This window comes from Bidens hawaiensis, unplaced genomic scaffold (genome assembly GCF_021521415.1).
Source record: "Bidens hawaiensis isolate Kalapana, Puna unplaced genomic scaffold, B.hawaiensis_p1.1 tig00025018_1, whole genome shotgun sequence".
NCBI lineage: Eukaryota > Viridiplantae > Streptophyta > Magnoliopsida > Asterales > Asteraceae > Bidens > Bidens hawaiensis.
Window position 1 is genome coordinate 47,786 of NW_027493980.1, and position 25,205 is coordinate 72,990.

The 25,205-nt window shown below is 37.3% G+C and overlaps 1 protein-coding gene across 2 annotated transcripts; it reads right to left on the bottom strand.

The window, feature by feature from the left end:
- Positions 1-7,291: 7,291 nt before the first annotated feature.
- Positions 7,292-19,751, bottom strand: LOC143570697 (topless-related protein 4-like). Of its 2 annotated transcripts, none has more exons than XM_077056284.1 (26): positions 19,597-19,751; positions 18,657-18,749; positions 18,099-18,278; positions 17,909-18,022; positions 17,670-17,828; positions 17,410-17,593; positions 17,206-17,326; positions 16,540-16,652; positions 16,265-16,445; positions 16,057-16,166; positions 15,899-15,968; positions 15,752-15,825; positions 15,563-15,658; positions 15,384-15,479; positions 15,178-15,305; positions 14,214-14,448; positions 13,189-13,353; positions 13,005-13,100; positions 11,992-12,141; positions 11,784-11,894; positions 10,811-10,990; positions 10,602-10,730; positions 10,415-10,510; positions 9,153-9,341; positions 8,886-9,052; positions 7,292-7,897 (listed from the first exon to the last, which is right to left on the bottom strand). In XM_077056284.1, exons 2-26 carry the CDS (start codon positions 18,734-18,736, stop codon positions 7,687-7,689), a joined length of 3,435 nt encoding a protein of 1,144 aa, XP_076912399.1. In that variant the 5' UTR covers positions 18,737-18,749; positions 19,597-19,751; the 3' UTR covers positions 7,292-7,686. The 2 variants fall into 2 exon arrangements, with proteins under 2 accessions (XP_076912399.1, XP_076912398.1); XM_077056283.1 differs by having other exon boundaries at positions 16,265-16,448.
- Positions 19,752-25,205: the final 5,454 nt, after the last annotated feature.

Sequence of the window (25,205 nt, forward strand, 5' to 3'; positions counted from 1 at the left end):
CGAAGACACAAAGCCAAAACCTATGCGCGTGGCGCATATCACATATGCTCAAGCATATCACATATGCTCACGCATCACATATGCTCACGCATATCACATATGCTCACGCATCACATATGCTCACGCATATCACATCTGCGCGTGGCGCATATCACATATGCTCACGCATATCACATCTGCGCATGAAACATCTGCGCGTGAGAATAAAGAGAAGACCTTGCGCATCCCCGGGATAGGCGCATAAAGGACAACACAACAAATGAGACAATAGTCTAATCCAAATCAGGATAAGGACAACCATGATTGTACTCATCAGACAACCTTCCAGAATGTATCTTTTAAGGAATAAAGAATGTGCTGATGTTGACAGCTGCCAATGAAGGGTGGACAACTCAGTAAAACCAATGTGCCACCACGTGATGGCACATGGGTCAGGTAAAATACCTTGGTCAGAGAATAATCAATGAAAAAGCACCAGGTGTCCTAAGTACACGTGGCGCGAAGCAATAGGAGGAGGCCAAAAAGGCCCTAATTGGGTCTGAGCCCAATCATTGGAAACCCTAATACTATAAATACCACACCACCTCCACAGTTGGGGTCAGGGGCAAGAAATATATTCTGAATCCTTTACTCATTTGCACATTCTTATCTTCTCCTGCAATATCTTATTCTCACACTGGAGGGTTACCCCAAAGAGGACCCCTCTGTCCCTTTCTGAGGGGTAAGCTCACGATGCTGTTCGTTTTGTAGGTGGAAGAACTCGTATCTCGGAAAACCATCGGTGATATAGCACACTCATACCCGAGGAACGTAGATCGTATACAAGGTAAGTCGATCCACGCTTCTTCATTGGCGCCATCCGTGGGACAACGGCAACAAAACCACTACTTCATCAATTTTCTCTCTGAAAATCTTCACCATGGTTTCCGGTGTTCAAAACAACGATCAAGTTCTGGAGGATAATGAGCTTGAGGATGTTAATGAGGGACATACGGTTCTGAGGGCGCCGCGTGACACTGCGCGCTCCACCAGTAACCATCCCTTCAACACAACACCTCATGATCAAACTGAAACTCCCCAGACGATCTCACGTTCCAAAATCTGACAGGTACAAAACAAAAAGGACCAATGGACCCGGAAGTTGAAACCAATGACCCTAAAGAATGGCTCATAAACGAACAACGGCGTCTAATGGACAAATACAATGAGTTGGTAAAACACAAAAAGTTAGTCGATTTAATACAAAGGCTCGCATTTGATAAACAAACCATTCAGGGAACAGCAAAAAAGACGCGCGCGCTGGAAGACGGTCATTCTGTTCACACCGAACAAGCTGATATTAGTGATGAGGAAGAGGTGCACAACATGAAGAAGACGCGAGATACTCATACAGGAGGTTCACAGCTTCGCGCACACATGCACATAGCACCTGGAGCCAAAGCTGATATGGACTTATACACACCATACAACCCACAAGCGAAAGCGCAAGTGGACGTACCCACACCATATAGGCCAGCCATCTTGGTAAAACATTCAAAATTCACTGAGCGCATTGCGAAGGCTCCCATTCAACACAAAACCAAGATGCCAAGTGGTTTAGGCAAGTACGATGGTACAACAGATCTAGATGATTTCTTACAAGGTTTTTATAACACTGGAAACTTAGAAAGCTGGACGATGCCAACATGGTGTCACATGTTTGCTCGCTGCCTCACGGGTGCAGCGCGTGTCTGGTTCGAAAGCTTGCCGACAGGACAAATCGATGGGTTCGAAGAGCTATTGGAAAAGTTCCAGGCTCACTTTATACAGCAGCGCAGACACACGCGCGACCCCGATGACATCATGCACTGCGTACGCAGAAATGATGAAACCATTGAAGACTACATAACTCGTTTCAATCAGGAATCTCTTGCAATTGGAGGCATCACTGAACAACTCTTGCGCGTGGCCTTTATACAAGGTGCGCGCAGTGATCAACTCCGCAGAGCTCTCGTGAGCAGAGAAGGCATGCCAACCACTTGGGCTAAGCTTATGGAAGCATCGCGAGTCTTCGCGCGAAATGAAAAACAAATTGCCCAAGACAGAGCAAGAGATAAAGGGCATCGAACAGAAGCACCACGCAACAATGAAAGGAGGGGCAAACAAAACTCCGTATGGTCCAGGTTGCAACAAACCAATTATTCTCCCGCAGAAAAGCAAGCGCAACAAAGTTCACCCCCACCCCAAAAAGACATTCTTAATCGCGGAGAAGGTGACAAGAAGGAAGGTGGCACAGAGCCTAACAGACCTCTACCAAGAATATGGACTCCCCTCACCAAAACGCCTTCGCAAGTGTTAAGCACAGAGAATGTCCAGTTTAAAAGCCCCAGGCCATTACTCCATAAGGGACCACCGAACAGTGGCAAATATTGTGAATTTCACAAATCCACAGGGCACAACACCGATGCATGCCATCATTTGAAGGATGCAATCGAAAAGGACGTGAAATCATGCAAGTTGGCTCACCTGGTAAAAAATCCAAGACCAGAGAATGAACAACCAGACGGAGCCTCAGCCAGTAAAAAAATTCAAAAGAATCTGTGTAGCTGAAGGAAGAAAGCAAGGGCAAAGATCGAGGAAGAGAAGCGCGCAAATCCAAGGGGATTGGCGCGAGCAACAAGTAATCTTTCCAAGAATCAGAGGAGGCGCGTCTATCAGCAGTCCTCTAGTCATCACTGCACACATCGCTCATTATGAGGTGTCAAGAGTCCTGGTGGACACCGGTAGTGAGTCAGACATCATGTATGAGCAATGTTTCAGGAAGTTGGATCCAGAAGACCAAGCAAGGCTCGAAGTTGTGAGTGCACCAATCTCGGGTGTCTCAAACGAAATTATTCACCCCTTAGGTCAGATACAATTCGAACTAACTATGGGGGATGAGAAGCACAAGCGAGCTGAAATTGTCAACTTCCTGGTCTTGCCCACCACTTCATGCCATAGTATGATCTTGGGTAGAGGAACGATTGCCCAATTCAACGCCATACCGTCACCAGCGCATGGCGCGTTGGGGTTCCCAACACCAACAGGAGTAACATTTGTGTATCGAGATCATTTATGCTCAGTAACAAGTATACCTCGAGAAGGAAGAATGAAGCTTCCAGTGGCAAACAACGCGCCAGAGGAATGGATTCTCAACCCAAAATTCCCAGAACAGACAATCACAATCGGAGCTACGATATCAGATGACACAAGAGTGAGAATGAAAAGATTGCTCACAACGTATATGTCAGTCTTCGCGTGGCAACATCCTGATATGACTGGGGTTCCGCGAGACCTGGCGCAGCACTCTCTCAACACATTCAAGTCTGTAGAGCCAATTGCTCAAAAGAAAAGAGTCATGGGAGACGAGAAGGCAAAGGCCATGAATGAGCAAGTAGAAGATCTACTGCGCGCGAATATCATTCGCCCAATACGATACCAAACATGGGTAGCCAATCCTGTGATGGTAAGGAAGAGCAATGGGTCATGGAGAATGTGTATTGATTTCAAGGACCTCAACAAGGCGTGTCCAAAAGATTGTTACCCCCTCCCAAACATTGACATGAAAGTGGACTCTGTGGTGCCATTTAAGCTCAAATGTTTCCTGGATGCCTATAAGGGCTATCACCAAATTCAAATGGCACCACAGGATGAAGACAAGACTGCTTTCAGAACTGACAAGGGTGTTTTCTGTTACACAAAAATGCCCTTTGGTTTGAAGAATGCAGGAGCCACTTGCCAAAGACTCATGGACGCAATTTTCAACGAGCAGATTGGAAAAAACTTAGAAGTCTACGTGGATGATTTGGTGATTAAAAGCAGGGAGGAAAAACAAATGCTCAAAGACATCGAAAAAACCCTTCGGCGCCTAAAGGAAGTAAACATGAAGCTCAACCCGAGCAAATGCACATTCGGCGTGGAAGAAGGGAAATTTCTCGGTGTAATGGTCACCAAGGATGGTTTCAAGGTGAACCCAGAAAAGGTGGAGGCTATCCTCGGCATGCCCTCACCATCCACCATGAAGGAAGTTCAAAAGTTGAATGGTAGATTGGTATCAATTAATAGGTTTCTAGCAAACCATGCAAGCAAATCTACCCCATTCATTAACACATTGAGAAATTGCTTAAAGAAAAGCCAATTCAAGTGGACGCCTGAGGCCGAGCAAGCTTTCAATGAGATAAAGGAATGTCTGATAAATCTGCCTGCGCTCACAGCTCCACTACCTGGTGAAACTTTAACGTTGTACCTGTCAGCAGGAGAGCGCGCCATTGGCGCAGTATTATTGGTGGATCGCAAGGGAATCCAAACACCAATTTATTATGTAAGTCGGGTGCTGACGGATCCTGAGACGCACTACACCATCATAGAAAAGTTAGTTTTATCACTAACGCATGCGTCGCGCAAGCTTCACAGATATTTCAATGGTCATCTTATTGAAGTCCTGACTGATTACAACATCCAGCAAGTCTTGCGATGTCCCGCGCTCTCAGGAAGGCTGACAAAATGGGCGCTGGAATTAGGGGAGCACACGATCACCTATAAGCCTCGTCCAGCAATCAAGGGACAAGTCTTAGCTGATTTCATCGCAGAAATTCCTGAAGGAAAAGTCGAAGAGGCTCAGCGCGAAGTAGACCCTCCGCCAGCCAATAATGAAGAAAACGTTTGGAGATTATTCACTGATGGAGCTTCAAACAACGAAGGGTCCGGCGCAGGCCTCAAACTGGTGGATCCAGAAAATCATGAGTATACTTACGCAATCAGGTTGGATTTCAAGAGCACCAACAATGAAGCTGAGTATGAAGCCCTGCTGGTTGGTTTGCGCATCGCGCGCAAGTTCGGAGTTAAAAAGCTAGAGGCTCATGTAGATTCATACCTGGTAGCAGCACAACTCAATGGCCTTTATGATGCCAAGGAGAACACCATGCCTCTGTATCTAGAGCAGGCGAAGAAACTCACCGAACAATTTGACTCTTTCAGAATCATACACATTCCGCGCAGTGAAAATAAGTCTGCCGACGCGCTAAGCAAGATGGCATCAACCAGCTTCGATCATTTTGGCAAAGATGTCAGGGTGGAAGTAATGAGCAACCGGTCAGTGGGAGCGAAGTCTGTCCTTGTAATTCATACAACACCTTCATCGTGGATAACTCCAATAATGGAATTCTTGAAGGAGGGAAAGGTACCAGACGATCGCGCACAGGCGAGGAAGATAAGACACAAGTCGCAGAACTACGAACTGCTTGATGGTACGTTATATCGACGCTCTTATCTTGGACCGCTCATGAAATGCCTAGACGCTGAGGAAGCAAGCTATGTGATCAGAGAGATACACGAAGGAATCTGTGGAATACATGCTGGCCCGCGCATGGTGGTTGCCAAGGCAATGAACGCAGGTTACTATTGGCCAGGCATGTACTTGGACGCGTTAAAAGAAATCCAAAAATGCAAAGCGTGTCAGAGCTATGCGCCAAACACCACGCGGCCAAAGAACAACTTGATTCCGGTGACCTCTGCATGGCCTTTCCACAAGTGGGCAATCGATATTGTGGGTCCCTTTCTGAGGGGTAAGCTCACGGTGCTGTTCGTTTTGTAGGTGGAAGAACTCGTATCTCGGAAAACCATCGGTGATATAGCACACTCATACCCGAGGAACTTAGATCGTATACAAGGTAAGTCGATCCACGCTTCTTCATGTTCCAATGGGATTCACATGACTGATCATTTGTTTGCTGGGTGTGTGGTTGCGAGTATGGTCTGGAGGATTGTGGCCAGTTGGGTTGAGGGGTCTTTCCTAACTTCGTTGAACCTGAGGGATCTAGTGTTTTGGCTACATAAAAGTAGTTTTAAAAAAGTTAGACAATGGGTTTTGGAAAATATTATTATGACTACTCGTGGGTCATATGGATATACATATGGAAAGCATGTTTGACAAGGTCGCATCTTCAATGAGTGGAAACAAGCAACCTTACTAAGCTAAGAAAGGTGCTTGTTGAGTAAGGCCGGCTGTACGATTGTACGTTGGATGATATAGTTAGTTACTCGTATTCTAAGACTAGAATTCGTTTATTGATTGGTTAAAAACACCGTTGTGAATCATTTAATAGCAAAAGAAAATAAAAAATGCTATTTATTATTGTCGGAGACTTTCTTGTTTTTCCAATTTCCCCCTTCAAGTTTGACTCTTAACAATAGTGGTTTTTAAGTTTTGTTCTTACAACTTTAGTCCCTTAAATTTGTGTATTATGGTTCTACGCCCCTTAAAATAAATTATGTTTTTGGTTACACATGCCTTTTCGAGTCCTTCAAAACTTTCCCCCAATTCGCCTTTGTATTGGAATCAATGACATGGTTTTGTTACTCGTTTTTCTCCTTTCCTCTCAACGATAGGTCTTATCGGCTTCATAGCTTCCTTCAGGAAGCGGAATGCAAAAGTGTCAACATACTAAGTCAGCAATCTAGGGTTGTTATCTTTCAAAGGATTCTTCTTTTTTAGTTATCAACTCTCATAATCGAATAATCCGAGGATCCTTATTGTTCCTTCAATGATAACCCTCTAAACATACCTTTAGCTTCTTCAATTCGTCGTCCAATATGCGAGGTGGCTTCTCAAGATTATCGCACGATGGATACATAAAACACATTAGGATTAGACGTATAACAAGCAATGAAATCAAAGACATGCGTGCAACTATGTGTACAAGATACAACTTAAATTCATTGCCAGTGACATGATAGTATAAGATCTGAATTATGATCACATTTAAGTATGATTTGAATGTTCCATTACGATATTCAAAATCAGCTTCTTTTAAAAAAAATTATGTAGCTTATAAACTTTTAAACCATTAATATCAGTGCTATAGCGGTTATCGGCCCTTCAGTAAAATAGCGGTCCAAATAGCGGTTCCGATATTTGCGGCGATATTTACCGCTATTTGACTACCGATATATCGGATTTATCAGCGAGTTTATCAGTAAAATATTTTTGACCCAAACCCTTACCTTTTTTTGGCCCATAGCCCAATTCCATTTGATTTAACCCTAAGCCCTAAATCTTACTAGGAGCAAAAGATCACGCTATAGATGATGGTGATGCTATAGTTGAAGTGGACGACCTTGAACAACAATTGGAGGATTTGGTTGATGTGGACTCGAAGGATGATTTCATGGCTTTCGATTAATTGATTAAATCATGTCTTAAATTAAAAATATTGTTATTTTGCGTTTTGAACAGTTGACTTTTATTATTTTGTGTTTTGAACTGTTGACTTATCTGTTTGGATCACGGTTTAGACCAAACTGAACCAGGTGAATCGCATACATAAGGTACCAACAATAATCATTCGTTCGCAATCTAAACCCACACAATGATAAAAGAAAACCAAAGAAAAAATATATAAATAGATGAAAAACTCAAGGCCATTAGCAAAGACCTACATCATTTCCAATTTTATAACTAAAAAAAATAAAAATAAAAACAACCGTCAGTTTGTGTGTCGATAAACTTTACACCATAAAAACCAAATCCTTTTTCTACTACCAGAACCTAACACCTAAACAGCAGCGAAGCAATATCAATTTCTAAAAACCCGTTTCTTAAATTATGGTGTCGAGTCAAAACTAACTTTGTAAATCACCATCCTCCTCGATGTACCTAAAGTTTGTAAGTTACCTTTGTGCTTGATCAGTTGTACTTGCTGCACCGGGAGTTGTACTACTTGGACCCGCACCAACGTTCTCTAGAGACGGAGGTGATGTGCCCCATTTTCCTTCTGACTCTAGTGGCTCGAGCACACACACGGCACCGTCACTTAGTCCCAATGCGAGTTGATCCGGTTCGGATGGGTGTGCGGCTATGACAAGTGGGTGCACCCTTAAACTGAAAGGTTCATAATATTAGAAGACACAAAAATATTTATGATATAGTTATATAAATATTGTAAAACTGTAGGTTTTGTAATTATTTTTAATACTATATACTTGTTACGCTTTTTTGAACAAATATGGATAAAGGTGTTTCGGGTCCACGCAGCCTGTTTTAGCCCATTATCCAACCCGTTGGGCTAAAGGTACACAGAAAAAAACGGGTTGGAAACCGAACACGGTTTAGTTGAACCTAAACCAAACCGTAGGGTTAAAAAACGGCGTAGAGCTAAACTTTGAAACCCAAACCCGGTCAAACTGAACCGAACGGGTTAAATCCCGGTTTTAAATGGTCAAACACGCTCATTCTCCCTCTCAAAACAGGTTGGAAACCGAAGCGGTTTCACCAAAAACTGTGTTTGACTTTCTTTTAACCGACCCGGCTCAAACTTTATTCTTTCCCTCTCAATACCAGGTTTGACTTTCTTTGACCCAACCCAACAGAGTTTCAAACCGGTCAAACCCATTCGTTTCCTTCTCAAAAACCAGGTTGGAACCCGTACCAGTTTCACCAAAAACCAAATTTGACTTTCTTTGACCCAACGCTACCCAGTTTCAAACCAGTCAAATTTGATTCTCTCCCAAAAACCGTAAACCAAACCAGGTTTAACTTTCTTGGACCCAACCAGACCCGTTTTGGGCCTAAAACCCGATTTATGCACCTCTACGTCTGACCACCCAATTTGACACCTTATAGAATAAAATATACACATTGCAATTTCAGTCTATCAACATACGGATTGGTCAAACGTGTCGAAAGTAGGGAATTTGGAAAAATATGGTTTTTAGTCAAAACACATCGGAAAAGTACCCGCGTTGACCTATTAACTGACCCTCTCACTTTGCCACCTTAGTAATATCATTTGCATAACATAAATTTAACAAGTAATGAAAATATATATAAGGGCTGAAAAATAAATATGATAAAATGAATAAATACTGACTTTGGATTGCTTGGCAAATAAGCATTTGAAGTAATCCGACATCGCAACCTTAGTGTTGATGAGGTAAGAATACCCACACTTGCATCCTCAAATCCCACAAATATCGACTGGCTATCGCACGAATAAGTAGCATGGGTAATCAACCCACTTGTCTCTGGCGGGAACCACTATTTCACAAAAATACGCATCACAATTCATCAGTAACTATTAACGTTTAGTTATAAAAGCATCTGGATCAACGATATGAATACTTAGTGAAGAAGATACCTGTTTGGGAGATTCTAATTTAGGTGCTTCATAAACGGCTATCTGAGTTTCATGTACAGCTAGCAAATGTGTTTGGTCTTGGTGAAATTGCACACGCGTGTCTGCAAGGGGACCGACCACAAGCCCAGCTGGAACTTGCAGAGGTTTACTTGTTTGTTTTTCCCATCCGTTTGTGTTCCAAACACACAACTGCATACAGAAAAAAGTTCTCTTATTATGAGGATGCTTATTGTCTGCAAATATGTTTACAAACGCACATGAACAAAAGTCGTTTAATTAAACGAACAAACACATGTCATGTTCGTTCATTTAAATTGGCTTATGTTCATTCATTTGCATTGATTTATGTTCTTTACTTTACGTTTGTTTAGGATATTCTCTTTTACATTCAGTAATATATTCATTTAAATTTTTAGGCCCATTACACTTTTCTAGTTTTAATAACTATTTAAGCACAACACATTGTCCAAAGCTAGATGCAAAATTTCTATCGAGCCGAGGGTCTCACTGGAAGCAACCTCTCTATTCCTACGAGGTAGAGGAAAAGTTGTCTGCATCTTACCCTCCTTAGACCCTACCATAGCTTTGCTATTGGTGGGGTTTATTGAGTATGAAGATGACAATGACATTGTTGTTCACATTCACATTTTATTGGTTTTATTTTAGCTTTTGGTCGTTTATCTATGTTTAGTTATATTCGTTCGTTTACGTTCATAAACCGTTCGTTTATATTGTTAACAAATAAACCTAAACGAGTGCAAACACGTTCATTTTTTTAACGAATGAACAAAACAACCCCATTCGTTTAGTTCGTGTCCGATTGCTTGTTTGATAAAAGTTAAACAACGAACATAAATGAACGTGATCACACTCATTTTTTCATTTTTTTTATTGAACAAACACAAACAAGAGAACCCCGCTCGTTTAGTTGTTCGTGTCCAATTGTAACGAACAAACAAAAACAAACGAAAACACGTTTAATGAAAATCAACTGAACAAACACAAACAAGAGAACCATGTTCGTCTAGTTGTCCATGTCCAATCATTTGTTCGGTTAAAGTTAAATGAGCGAACATAAACGAACACTTTCACTTTTTAAACAAACGTACACGAACAAGATAACCTCGTTCGTGTTTGATCGTTTGTTCAGTTAAAGTTAACAAACGAACACAAACATGCACCATCCTTGTTTGCTATTTCGTTTACAGGCCTATGAAAAACTAAACAACCCGTTAACTAAAAATATGAACAAACCAAATTACCTGAGAATCAGCACCAGAAGATACTAGAACATTAAGCACATTGGAGAAAGCCAGTCCAGTTATCCGTTTATGATGGCCTTTCAGCTTCGTTTTAACCTATTCATATAAACAACAAAAACATCACTTTGTATGTTGACTACAGAGTTGACTTTTCAAATACTATTGACTAAAAGTTCTAATAAACAACCTCATCAACTCGAACATTGTATATGTGGATTGAAGAATCCTCCATTCCAATGGCAATAATATTATTATCTTGTGGATGAAACGCCAAAAACGTTGCAGCTGGCGGTGGTGCCATGAATGTAGTCATAGTCTGCATGATTATCATAAGGTAAGCATAAGGATCATATATGTGTGAGATAGACGCGGATGTAACATACGAAGAAAACGAACCTTAAATGTCATCATATTAAATAAAGAGATTTTGCCTCCAGAAGCAGACATAACATATGAGTCATTCTTGGACAATGCAAAACATGGGACGGCATCTTCAGGGTTTGTATCACTAATATCATTAGTCATCAAAATACCACTTGCTGGTTGCCATAGTTGAGGTATCACATTAGCAGTAGCCTAAAAAAAGTAATTAAAAACATGTCAAAGCACAAATTCAAGAAATATAGAAGTGAATCTGAGTTGGCCCCTGTTTGGTTTGTAACTAAAGGTTTGGAATTTAAAATTATAATGTAATTATATATAGGGGAAAGTTAACGTACAAATTAAATTAGTGTGCTAACTGTGTGAATCAAGTAGTGTAATTATATATACAAGTAGAGCAATTATGTAAGTAATTACACTATCGATGTTGTAATTACACTATACTATAATTACACTATGTTGTATATATAATTACACCACTTGATTCGCACAGTTAGCACGTTAATTTAATTTTATTTTATCCAAACACTCGTATATACATATAAAACGCAAATAGCAGTTAACTCACAAAAACACTGTTCAATAAACAGTTACTTAAAATAATAATTTTAAATACTGTTAATTTTTTAAGTTCAAACAATGCATTGTTTTAGTATCATAAACTATACCAAGTATCGCTATCGTACCGGTACTGTGACAAACCAAACTCATATCGACCAAACAATATAGGTGCCCCAGTGTTGGTATCATCAGGACTGGTACTAGTATTCGTTTTTATGGATTTCGGTCGATGAAAAACATGTGTCGATATCCTTTACAGCATAGGTACAAGTGTCAGTATCAGTATTTCTTTTTATGGCTTTCGGCCAACGCAAAACTCGTTTACCAGTGATAGCATAAGACCAAATTACCCTTCGTTGATAGTATTGTATTTATGTGATTTATTGCTTTGGTATACAAATGCTATTTATAAATAAATTATTAATACCTTCCCAGTTGAGCTGCGGTCATTTCTTGGCCACTTCCATAGTTTATGAACCGCATTAGCTGCTAAAGCCAATATGGCAAGTCCCGAGTTTGTGTATATCAATCTTGAAACCTGTACATGTACAACATTGACCAAAAGTCAAAAGAAGTCAAACCAGTTTAAAGAAAAAAACAGTGACAAGATTATTAAACTGAAATGAAAATGATACCCGCGTTGGTGAAGATGTACTATCAGGAAGCCTTAAAGACCGACACTGTGATGGTTCAGTTATCTCAGTTAACTTCCATGTTCTAGATTTTTCCACAGCCTCATCTACAATTCTGGGCTTTACATCAATCGGGCCCCGATTGTCACCATTCTACAAAATTTAACATCATGAGTCATGACCAGTAACCACAATTAAATATAAATAATCCAAAAATGATAACTGTAGGCCCCGTAAACGAACCGAACGCTTAATGAACCGCTATTGAAACCGTTCGGCAAGAAGTTCGTTTATTTAATAAACAATAAAAACATGAACAAAAACTTTTGTTCATTAGATTTACCGAACAAACATGAACACAAGTTTTCGTTCGTGAATGCTCTTTATGCTCGTTCATATGTATTTGTTTATTTGCGCTTATTTATGTTCATTTGCTTATTGAATAAACGAACAAAGACGACAAGTTTTCGTTCGTGAATGCTCTTTATGTTCGTTCATATGTGTTTGTTTATTTACGCTTATTTATGTTTGTTCGCTTATTGAATAAACGAACAAAGGGACATGAACAAAAAATTTCTTTATCTGATCAAATGAACATAAACATGTTTCGTTCGTTCGTTCATTATCGTTCGTGAATGTTCGTTTAATTTCGGTTAAATATTAATAAAAACTTCAAGGATTATATATTGATATTTTTATTCATGTTATGTTTTTAAATTTTTAACTTGAACTTTAAGTTACAAGCCTAAACATCGATTCATTAACGTTTGTTCATGTTTGTCCAATTATGTTCATTTATGTTAGTTTACGTTAATTTGTGTTCATTGACTTCATTCACATTCGTTTAGATTTTTAACAAACGAACATGTTCAATTTCTTACCTTGTTCGTTTCGTGTGTGGTTAAATTCAAATAAACGAGCATGAACACGCCCCAGTTCGTGTCCATTCGGTTCGTTTACAGGCCTGGCAATATGTTCATACTAATTATCAAAAAATCAGAAAACAAAATGCTAACCATAACCACCATTTGAGGCATAGGTGTAACCCTTTCCATAATACTGGATCCCAGAGGTGAATTAGCAGCAGCACCAAACATGGTCATCATTTGAGGCTGTATATGTATAAACCATTTCAGTAAGATGCCATGAAACTTTACAAAAAAAAACACTTTTAAAGCATAATATTAAAAACCAAGTTACCTTCACGATAGATGCAGAGGCGACCCTAGAAGGGTCAAAAGGTCGACTTTCCATTGTTCTTAGTAACCTAAGTCCATCTTGATTAGCAAGAATCTTGATCCCGTTTTCGTTTGTTGATACAGCCATCAGAACACCTTCTTTGTTGAATCGTATACAAGGAGAAGCCTGCAAACACATCAAGAACCAACAAACAAGTTAAGTACAGCTGACGATTTCAATCCGTTTACTTGTTAAGGGGTTATCGATTCAAGCAATTTTTTTTATCGCTAACAAGAAAATAGGTCAACTTAACCAAACAGGTTGAGGTTTTAAATGTATGAAACCTCCAAAATTTAAAAGTTCAAATTTTTTAATATAGCTAGGGTGTAAACGAGCCAAGCCAGCTCGTGAGCTACTAAAGATCAGCTCGTTAAACACTCGAACGGAGCTCAAGCCCAAGTCTCACCCTTAAAACAAGCTTATTTAATAAACGTGCCTGAGCCTGAGCTTCACTTTTCGAGCTCAAGCTGGCTCGCGAGCCTAAACAAGACTATTATTTATATAAAAATATGATAACTATAAAATACATATTTTGTTATATATAAAAATTATAGTTAAAAAACAAAACAGTTAAAAGCTTAAATTAATTACTTAATAAATAATAATCAAGCTGAGCTCGGGCTTGAAAAAATGACGACCGCGCTCGAGTTATTAAAAAAAGAGCTCGAAACCTAACATATGTCAAAACAAGCCGAACTCAAGCCTAGTCGAGCTCCGGCTCGGCTCAGTCTCGTTTACACCCCAAAATATAGCTTTTGTAAACATATATGATAGCTTAATTATTTTCAACATTTATTTGTTTATCATATATGAAGACTAATTTATTAAAAATATTGCACAAAATGTGTTTCTCATCAAGCCAAGCCTTACACGACCTTTTGACCCGAAAAAATTATGACCCATCTTGACCCATAAGTCAACTGTTCATGCCCACCAATTATGAAAACTCTCAGTTATATATCCAAATGAAAGAATTCGATGAGTACCGGTAAACCACCATCAGCATCAGTTGTTGTCAATAAGTTAACATTATCCATATCCCAGAATTTAATCATAAATTCATCACCAGCAGCAAGAAACCGATTCTTTGTAGTATCAAACTGCACAACTTCAACAGATCGTTTACCGAGCCCGATATAAGTACGTTTCACAGCTCCTTCACTTTCATTCCATTCAACAATGTACGAATCTCCATCCTTACTTGTTCCACATGAGAACAACCTATTAATTATACAGACAACATTAGATGTGTATATTATCATGTCAAATAACATAATAAATCATATAGTTTTTCAATAATAATAATCTAACTTTTTAAATAAATGATTTAGGAGGTTTTAAGCCAGTCTTTTATAGAGGCAATTGTATATATCCCTTAATGAAAAAAATATCAAATTTACCCATTTTGATTTGTTTTATTAGATATAAATTACAGAATACTCTATTACCCATATTTTTACCAAAACTCTAAAATTTCCTACATTTTCATATTTACTCTTGTTTTTGTTTTTTTTTAACTGTGCTTTTTGTTTTGTTTTGTTTTTTTTTGGCGTTCTTTTAACTATTTCTTTTCGTCTATGTATAATCTACTCTAATAATCATAAAATTTATAGGTGACAATCATCAAATGAAAATCACTTAAAATGAGTGAATACGAAAAATTGAGAAATTTTAAAGTTTTAGTAAAAGTAAGAGTAGCATACTCATTGTATAACTTATCTTTAATAAAATAAATCAAAATGGGTAATTTTTTTATTAAGAGAGAATATATGATATTTTAGTTTTGGGTGGGGTAAACATGTAATTAGTGAAGTCAAGAAGGGTAAATATGTAATCTGTTTGTAGATGTATCAAAAAATGACCAGTTTAAAATAAAAGTAAACTGGTGGAATTTACCAGATACAACATCAATAAATTAAAAAACTTGAAAAAAAATATCAAATTTTTAACCTTGTTCCGTCGGCGCTATATGCCATTGCGGTGGATGAATGACCTGGTGCATCGTAGTCCACCCTGGAACCCATATTGTCATACAACCAAGCCTTTATTTTCCCATCGGTTGATGTAGAGAAGATAAACTGTTACAAAAAAAAATAAAACATAAACAAACTGGTAGTTACGTATTATTCATATAACAGATTAGAGGCGATTTTCACCTGAATAGTTTCCTTGACATGTGGACATATGGAATACACTGGTGCTTCATGACCCTCAAATGTAAACTGTTTTGCCCCTGTTACTGCATCCCAGACCTATAATGAAAGACTTAAAATTATATATAAATAAATATTTTGATGAAAACAGAAACACCTAGTAAAAAAGTGACGAAACAGACCTTTATTAATCTATCCTCGCCACATGTCACAATGCAAAGTTGTTTGTTCGGGTGAGAGAAAGCAAGATCATTAACACTGCCACCATGAGCCTCAATCTATGCAACCATAACAAATAAAACGGTATAATATAACAAACGCCATCTGTCACTATTTAAACAAGTTGAACGCAGAGATTAAACGAGACAAACCTCCAAATGGTTTCTGAGATCATCAGCACCATGATACGAGTATATCTGCACAATGTGTTTTGAGAATGCAACACCTGTATGAAAGAAAAAACAACCAATTGTTTTAAAGTATAAAATTATTGAAATAAGGTAAATTATTAACATTACCAAACAGTGATCCATCGGGGCTCCATGTTACACGATTTATAACTGCAGTATTGTCGTTGGTCAAGGATGCCTATTACAAACACAAGTCAAAAGTCAAGTTGGCCACTTTAGCCCAAAAATACACTAAATTATTACAAGACTAATGTTTGGATATAAACCTGCAAAGGCATTGTAAGAACACTAATATCCCAAATCTTGAAATTCTTGTGAGCAAGTTTCTCTCTGCTAGCTACTTCCCATATCATGATGTCACCATTGCTAGTTCCAACTAATATCAATAAAGAAAAATATAAAACAAAATTATTTTACCAATTTCTAGCATCAATAATGTTTGAAATGGAATGTTAATGGGAACTAAGCACTTACCAAGAAGCAGAACTTGCTGTATCGGATGAAATTCCATACTTTTGACTACAGAACCCTGATTTAGAGTCATCACCACGGTTTTAGGCAAATCATCAGAAGAGTAAGAGCTTTGACCATGACTCTGACTTTGACTTTGACCCATATAACCAACAGGCAACATATTTACAGGCATATGATTGACCTGCTAAGAACATCATACATGCGTTAACATATAGCTTCTAAAAGTGTTCAAAGAATCCTTATATAAATAAATACATAGGAAAAGTATGTCATACTTCATCAGATATCCCAAATGTGCGTGTTCTCTTTAACGTGTGTTCAGAATCAGCTGTTTGATAATCAACAGCTGGATTTTTGGTAGGAGGAGTCCTAGGTCGCTTTAACATAGCTTCAATGTGATATAAAACAAGAAATCAGCAAACCATATTCAGAAACATTGCAATCCCTATTAGGCTTGTAAACAAACTGAACCCTTCGTTTATTTAATAAATGAACAAACATGAACATAATTTTTTTTGTGTTTAGCTAAACGAACGGTCTCATTTGTTCATTTATGTCCCATTTGTCCATGTTCGCTATTATAATCAGTTAAATGTTTTAGGCCCATTACAATATTGTCTAGTTTTAATAGCTTCTGAAGCCAAAAAAATTATTGTTCACGTTTACTTTTAATTTGTTTTAGCTCAATTATGTTCGTTCATCTGTGTTTATGTTGTGTTTAGTTACTTGACTTACTTCTACACATGAACATGAACAAAAAGAAATACGCACACATTCATTTTCTTAATGAAGTAACACAAACAAGAAAACCTTGTTCGTGTTCAATCGCTTGTTCGGTTAAATTCAAACGAACACAAACATGCTCCGTTAGTGTTCATTTAGTTCGTTTACAAGCCTACTCTCTTTTATCAAGAATTTAACCATGCTGAAAATACACATACCAGCATTATTAGGCGGAGTGAAACCAATCGGAACCGTGGAAACTGATGGATGAGGCACAGCTGGATTTGCCATCCAACCAGCAAGAGATGATGGCATAGGTGCAGGCGCAGGCTGAAAAGGCTTGAAATACAAAAAACAATGTACAAATTAGGTCATAAAACTATTTCTTTATGGACGGTAAATAAAAGGCTAATTTCACTTACACCATGAGCACCTAGAGGTGGAAAGCCTGCAGGCTTTGGTACAGAGCCCATTAACGGATTAGTAACCGGTGATGGGGCCCGTGCACCATTTGGCTGTGATTGCCCACACGAATGGTCAACAAACAGTGTTTTGATATCAGGGTTCGGCTTCGGGTTCTTACATAGCTGGTGTTGCCAATTCAAACTACAATTCGTATTCAAATATTAATATAAAAATAAACTCATGTTACTGAATCAGAAATTAAAAGCTAGATATGAACCTTTGGTTAATAAGTGTTCGAAGTCTTGAATTCTTTAATCCTGGAAAGTTCAACTTGTCACGGAACAGGGGATTTGCTTCAATCAACTTCTTTAACTCACCCAGCATTATAGTCCTAGCAGATTTCGTGTCTCCGTATTTTGATAATTGTTCATTGTCCCTGTATGTATGTATGCATGTATTCACATCAAAACTTTACAACTCATATGTATTAATCATTAACTATTACAATTTACACACCTGAAGTTATCTAAAGTCAAAAGCTGAGTTATTTCTTTAAACAGATCTTCATTGAAAGCAGAAAACACTTTCAAATCCTTCACTAGAATCTCAACACCTTTAGAACGATCCTTCCTGCAAATTAATCAGATTATAAGAATCTCAATATTAAGTGCGTATACGTATGGACAAGATTTGAATCAAAACATACTTGTCTAGGGCTTCAAGGTACTTCTGTTTTCGTATCTCAAAGAAGATTTTCATTGAGTATCTGTTATCGTCAACCTTTGTAAATCCAGAAAGATACTTTTCGACCTCATCCCATTCACCATTTGTCACCATTTCTTCAAAGTATCTCATATTGAAGAAAAAACCAGATTCTTGCTCCAACCTCCACAACAAAATAATTAAAATAAATACAACTTACACAAACGCAGGTAGGGATGAGCATTTGGTACCGAGTACCGGGAGATTTGGTCCGGTATTCGTACAAACTTTTCCACTCGATATCGGTATATTCGGTACCGGTACCGGCATTTCATAACGAGTACCAGTACCATACCAGATCATTCCCATAATCTTCCCACGTTCCCATAAATTCAGTATCGGTATTTTTGGTACTGGACCAGCATTTCGTAACAAGTACCAATACCGTACCGTTACAATTCCCACTTTTCCAGAAATTCAGTCTGTAATTTCGGTACCCGGTACCAGCCTTAAAAACACAGAACAGAAATTCAACAAATAATAATATAATATTAAACCCTACCTATGAACAGACTCCTTGAACTTCTCTTCATCTAGAAACTGAAGAATTAAAAACACAAGCTCTCTGCTGAGAGATGACATAGCTTCCTGTAATCTGCAATCAAATCAAAATTAAACCCTTCAAAAAAAATGCAACAATAATAATTAATATTTAGAAACAACATAGCTTCCTCTAATCTGGAATCAAATCAAAATATAGGACTTAAAAAATAATTAATATTTAAAAAATAATCACAACAATCACAAAAAATACAGAAAAAAATAAACAAAATTAAATAAAAAAATAAAGCAATATAATAATTAACATTTCGAGACAACATAGCTTTCTCTAAACTGCAATCAAATTAAAATTAAAAAAAAACTAAAAAATTACAAAAGATACATGAAAAAATAAACAAAATTAAAACTAAACACAATTTTTAAAAAATAATATTAATATTTAAACACAACAAGGCTTTCTCTAAACTGCAGTAAAAAAAATACATGAAAAAGTAAACAGTATTAAAACTAAAAAACAACAATAAAATAATTAATACTTGTCAACAAAGCTTTTTCTAAACTGCAATCAAATTAAAATTTAAAAAAATATATGTAAAAAAATTAAAAAAAATAAAAAAATAGATGAAATGAAACAACGGCGTTAATCACTACCAGATCGGCAAACTCAACCACCAGATTCATAACCTAATCCCAATTTCACGATAAATTGTTACCTTCCAACTAGAAATTGACCACCAGATGTTACAGATCGAATTAAAAAAAAAACTTTAAAAAATACATGAAAAATAACCAAAATTAAATACAAAAATTAAAAAAAATCCAAAAAAATAAATAAAATTCAACAACAGCGTGAATCACTACCAGATCAACAAATTGAGCTAAAAATCCCTAATTCTCCAACACAAAAAGCCCTAATTCTCCAAATCACCGTAAATTGTTACCTTCAAAGGATAAATTGACGAGATGAACAGATCGAATTGAATCGTACGGATTAATTATAATAATAATAACACGAATTTGTCAAATAAATTTTGGGATTCAATTTTGGGGGTTTTTAGAGAGAGAGAGAAAGTGTGAAGCGAAGAACCATAGAAGACAAGATATAAATACTATTAGGGATATGATATGTTATTGCACTTATCAATTGTTAAATGATAAGTATATAAACTTATTGTGTTATTTATATGATAAGCAGTTGTGGTTATTAAAACTTATTATGATTTAAATATTATAATTTATTAATTTGTAATTTATTAAAGGCTTGTTTTTGTTTTTGGCTTTATGGAGGTGTAATCTGGTGTGGACGACTTCATGGAAGGAAGGTGTGTGTGTGTTTTTTTATTATTGTGGGACCCGGTAAGTGATGGTGTTACCTTTGTTGTTGTTCACGTTTAAGAATTAGTTTTGGAAATTGAAAATTGGAAATTTGGAAATTAGTTTGCTTTTTCTATACGGAAAGAAAATCAAATTATTATTCATTAACGGGGAGGGGAGGGGAGGTGGATGTGGTGATCACTCGTCACATATCCCACCCAATCAAATGGTGTCACATCACCAACCTTAAATTCATCACATGTGACGGTTTTTTACTAGGGGTGGTGGTGTGGTGTGATGGTGTGTGATGGTTTTTTTTGTTTTTGTTTTTTTTTTGCAAGATTAAATGTTACAAAGATAAATAAATAAATAAAAACCGACAAAGAAATGGTAGATATAGGCCTCGTCACGTTTCCGCCAACTTAGCCGACTTTTATATCATTTTTATAGCATTCAAAAGTTCAAGGTTTAGTTCGTAAATTATTCTAAATTCTGTTTAAAAGAAATGTGAAAGTTAAGGGGTTAAATGTGTAAATTGTATTTAAAATATAATAATAATAATACTAACAAAACCCACAACACAACTCCTTCTTCCCTGTTAATTTTCCGGCAATCCATCACTTCCGGCGACCAACAGCACGACTGCCCCCCAACTGTCATAACCACCCCTCTCCCAACGGCTATTTTTCTTGGAATCAACCCTTCATCACGCGTGACACCCATCACGCAAAATCCATTTTTTCCGCGTGACAAAGGGGCGGCAACGGTGTGGAGAGGCTCACCACGCGTGATGGGAGCTCCATCACACACACCCCCGTCCCCCCTAACCTTTTGTTTAATAAATTTCCAATGAGTCATGTTTTCTTTGGTTTGAGTGGTTAGGAGGGTTTCTCTAAAAACTATCACTATTACAACTCAACAATTTAACGTGTTAGAATGTATTTTTTGGCAAATTTTCTACTTTTATGGCTTGAACGCTTAACGCCAAGGAGACCTTTTAGAAGACCTCCCTAACCAATTCACAAAAGTGGATATGGCTTTAGATCTCCAAAATGCAAGAGCTTTTACTCTTATGGTTTAGTTTGAAAACCTTATGCTATAAGGTTATTGGTCGATAACAATTCCAACTGAGTTTATCGCCATCGGTGGTCCCAAATCCAAAAAATTGGCTCTCAGTGGTCCTCTGTTAAAAAAACTTAACGACATTAACTTTTTTCCGAATTTCAAACTAATTTTTAGGGATTTTGGTCGGAAGAATGATACGATTCGAATGATGTAGAAACTTAGTCTGAAACAATGCTCCAACCAACTTGATTAGTGCTTCAAATCGGGTGTTTGAACCTCCAATTAACAAAAGTTAAGTCCTTTGCAACGTCATTTTGAGCTAAGTTTTACATCAATCGACTCATATCATCTTCTGATCAAAAGCCTAAAAAATCAATTTGAAATTTGGGAAAAGTTAACATTGTTATGTTTTTTAATGGGGGGTCACTAAAAGCCATTTTTTTTTAAATTTGGGACAACCATTGGTGATAAACTCAGTTTGGATTATTATCGGTTAATAGTCTTTAGTTTGGATTATTAAAATCTATTAAGCCTCATTTTATTTTATAATATATTAATTCGAAACCGCTTGAATAATGTTCTTTACCGAGTTGGTTATTATTCTATATGTTTTACGTTTTGGTCTAATTTTTGCAAGTTAATGTGTGTGCGTAGTTCAACATTTTTACGTCATTTTTTTCGGTTTAACGGCCCCACCGTAACGCCCTTTTTTTGCACTGCATTATTGTATGCACAACACCCAGGAACCACAACCCAAACAGACAAAAGAAAGCCAGGCCTATTAAACAACAAAACAATGAAGAAGTTCATAATTATGTGTTACAAGGAAAAGAGAACCAAGATCTTGTGCATAACCAAAGCTTTGCTTTTTCTTTAATCATATCCATTGCACTAGCTTCCCAAATGCGCCTACCGTTGATGATCCTCTCGTTTCGAAATCTTCGTATTATCTATATCGTGATCATGAGATTCGCTTGTATTTTTTTTCTTATCTGTTTAGCCCCGGATTATTCCAATAGGCTCCTTCTTGAGTCTACATCCACCATAGCGGGTAATTTTAACCACATACATACCTGGCTCCATATAGCATCACCCCATGGGTACTTAAAGATTAGGTTCTCCATCGACTCAAACCTAAGCCTGAAATTTACACAATCCAGAAATATGAACTATGAAAAGTGGGTTCTTCCATATTTGTAAAATGGTAAACTTGTGAGCTTCTTATAAGGAGGATAGCTCATAAGATAATATTCTTGTATGGCAAGTGATGTATATAAAAATATACATCTTTTTAGCATTAAACAATCTCTAAAAACTGTAACTTCTATCAAATAATATAGCTCATGTAGCTACTTATCATATTAAAAAGTATTTTCAGGTAAACCCAAGCCTTAAATGAAAAATCAAGCGAAAAGACAAAGAAAAATGAAAGAAAACCCAAGAAAACACCTGAACACACCCCCGTGCCCCTGGACACGCCCCCATGCCTCTAGATGCAAGAAAAGACAAAAATATACAAGAAAAGACAAAATATTGGACACAAAAGCACGAGGTCGTGCCTTAGAAGGCATGGGACCATGCTCACCTTTCAGAAAAGGAAATTTAACAGATCACCAAAAACATGGGGTCGTGCCTCAGGAAGCACGCCCCAATGGTGAGTCAGCATGCACGATCTGACAGAGCATTAAATGCGAGAGAACAGCTGGACACGGGGGCGTGCCTCATGGAGCAGAGGGATGTGTATGCCTCTCCAGAATGCCTATAAATAGAGGACCATGTTGCATTGATCAAGTGTGCTTGAAGAAAAGTTCTATATGGTTTTCTCTTATAAAAACACCCACATTACACCCATATTGAATATTTTGTAGAGAGTTTGAAGGCTTGGAGGTTACCATCATTAATCATCGTTATCATTATCCACCATCATCATTAAGAAGGAAGATTCATCCACATTTGGTTAGATTGTTCTAGTTTAATCATGTGTTTGTTATCATCATCTCTTTTAATGTTCATAACCATGCTGATTATGAGCTAAACTCTATTTACCATCTAAAATCTATGAAGAAGCTTTGTTTTACTTGATGATTATGTTAAACATGTAATTTAGTTTGGTAAAGTACATGGTTATTTTGCAATTATCCTTTGATGACGAATTGTTTTATCACTTTAACTTAATACATCAAGGTTGATGATTAAAAATCATTCATGATCATTCATGTTCTTGGAGACTATAAATGGTAAAAAGAATACATTGGTAACTTATTCAAGATAAAACATGGATCCTTATATTGTACTTAGAAATGATGAGATATAAGCTATGATCTACTTCTCTAGTTTTGATAATTCTAAAATAACATTGTTAACACGATTGCTTAGGTTATCATGCTAGTTAAAGAAATCATATGTTAATGGAATGTGTAATTATAACCTAATTAAATCAACCAAGGGGAGGTTGTGTGAGTTAACTACAATCACCCGAAGTTGTTAGGCTTGGTATTTGATAAATCGAAGTCAATCATAATCGTTTTACTTTACCAAACTACTTGTTTAATTAAATGCACATTCTCGTGGTAGTATGATATTAAGAAAACGATGGACTTGAAGATACGCATACTACTTTCTTTTATGTCATAGAATATGTTCACTTAGAAATGAGAGACTATTCTATCATATATTACTATGGCAAGTTTATCACATGTTTACTTAATAATCATCAAGGAAGAATGGAGTGGATTCTTTATCTTAGATGGTAACCTTCATATAATTGAATTATTCATTTAGAATTTCTCTTCTTGTCACCTATATTATGTATATAAGTACTTCTATTTTATAAAAAGTTTGAAAATCAACCCCAAAATGATTAAACTCTCCGATTAAAGTAAAACGAAGATCCATTGTTAGAAACATTTGTGTCCACGGATCGATACTTGGTTCTTACCAATAATATTCTACATATACGATAGGTACACTTGCCTATTTTGTGTGTGTTTAGTCTTAGTTCACGTTTATAAATTTAAAACACTATCTTGTGCAAAAGCTAAATCTCCAATCTCTTATAATTATAACCACACGCAGCACTCACATCAGCAAGACACATTCAGTGGCATTAACGAGGGTGTGAAGCACCCGACGTGAACACGCACGCGCATGCGCACAGGCTCGAGATCGGGGGAAGTGCAATGGGCGCAATATGACGCTTTGATGACGCACTTTGCACTTCGCACACTCGCATCACCGCGAGCCACTTGAGAACCACCTTAGTATTTTTGTTTGTCGATTCGCGATGGATGGATAAAAGACTCATTACGATACGCGAAGGCTTATAGTTATCTGAATACTTTGGTGGTTATCGCACTACACGATGGGTACTCAATTGATCCATCGCGCCACACAATGTGCTAGCTACGCATCCGGGACACGTTGCATGTTGCCACATGGCATAGCTAGGGTTGACACGGCAAAGCTATGATGCCAATTCGTTACACGACGACCTCTCGTCATGATACACCACCAACCCCCAAATCAACTATAAAAAGGGGGAGATCAAGGTATGCATTAGTTGTTTTAAATCCCCCGCTCTCTAATGAATGTTGATATATTAGGGCTGGTATAATACCAATCGCCACAAAAATACCTTATCCAGTCGATCGAGACTTTAATACACAAATCCGAATCTCTACCTGAACAAGGTGAGACTTTGTGCCATCGTGTAAAGTATTCAATATCATGATTATCGTTAAAGCCTTTTGGTTTATACTAACACATGCTACATGGTGTTAAATTAGGTGCTTACATCATGAAGCTTATGTGAGACATTCGATTTTTTTTTTTTATACAATTCAGATTTATGTGAGTCAATTAGTTTTTCCAACAATGTCAATGAGATTTTTAAACCTATATAACTGATATCATGCTAAATATATATGTTTCCTTTGTATATTTTATTTAATATTTAATTAGTTTTTATTCGTTTTTAGTTAAGATTTTTATACTACTGACATTATTGTGTTTTGTAGGTTCCGGAAGTTGATCGTGGTCGAAAAGGGCGAAAAACGAGTCAAAATAGCGAAAACGAGAAGCCGAAGCGCATCAGGAAATGAACCGGAAGAAGAACCGGTCGGACCGGCCCCTCCTTTGAAGTGGCCACCATCAGATTCCAGATAGTTTTATC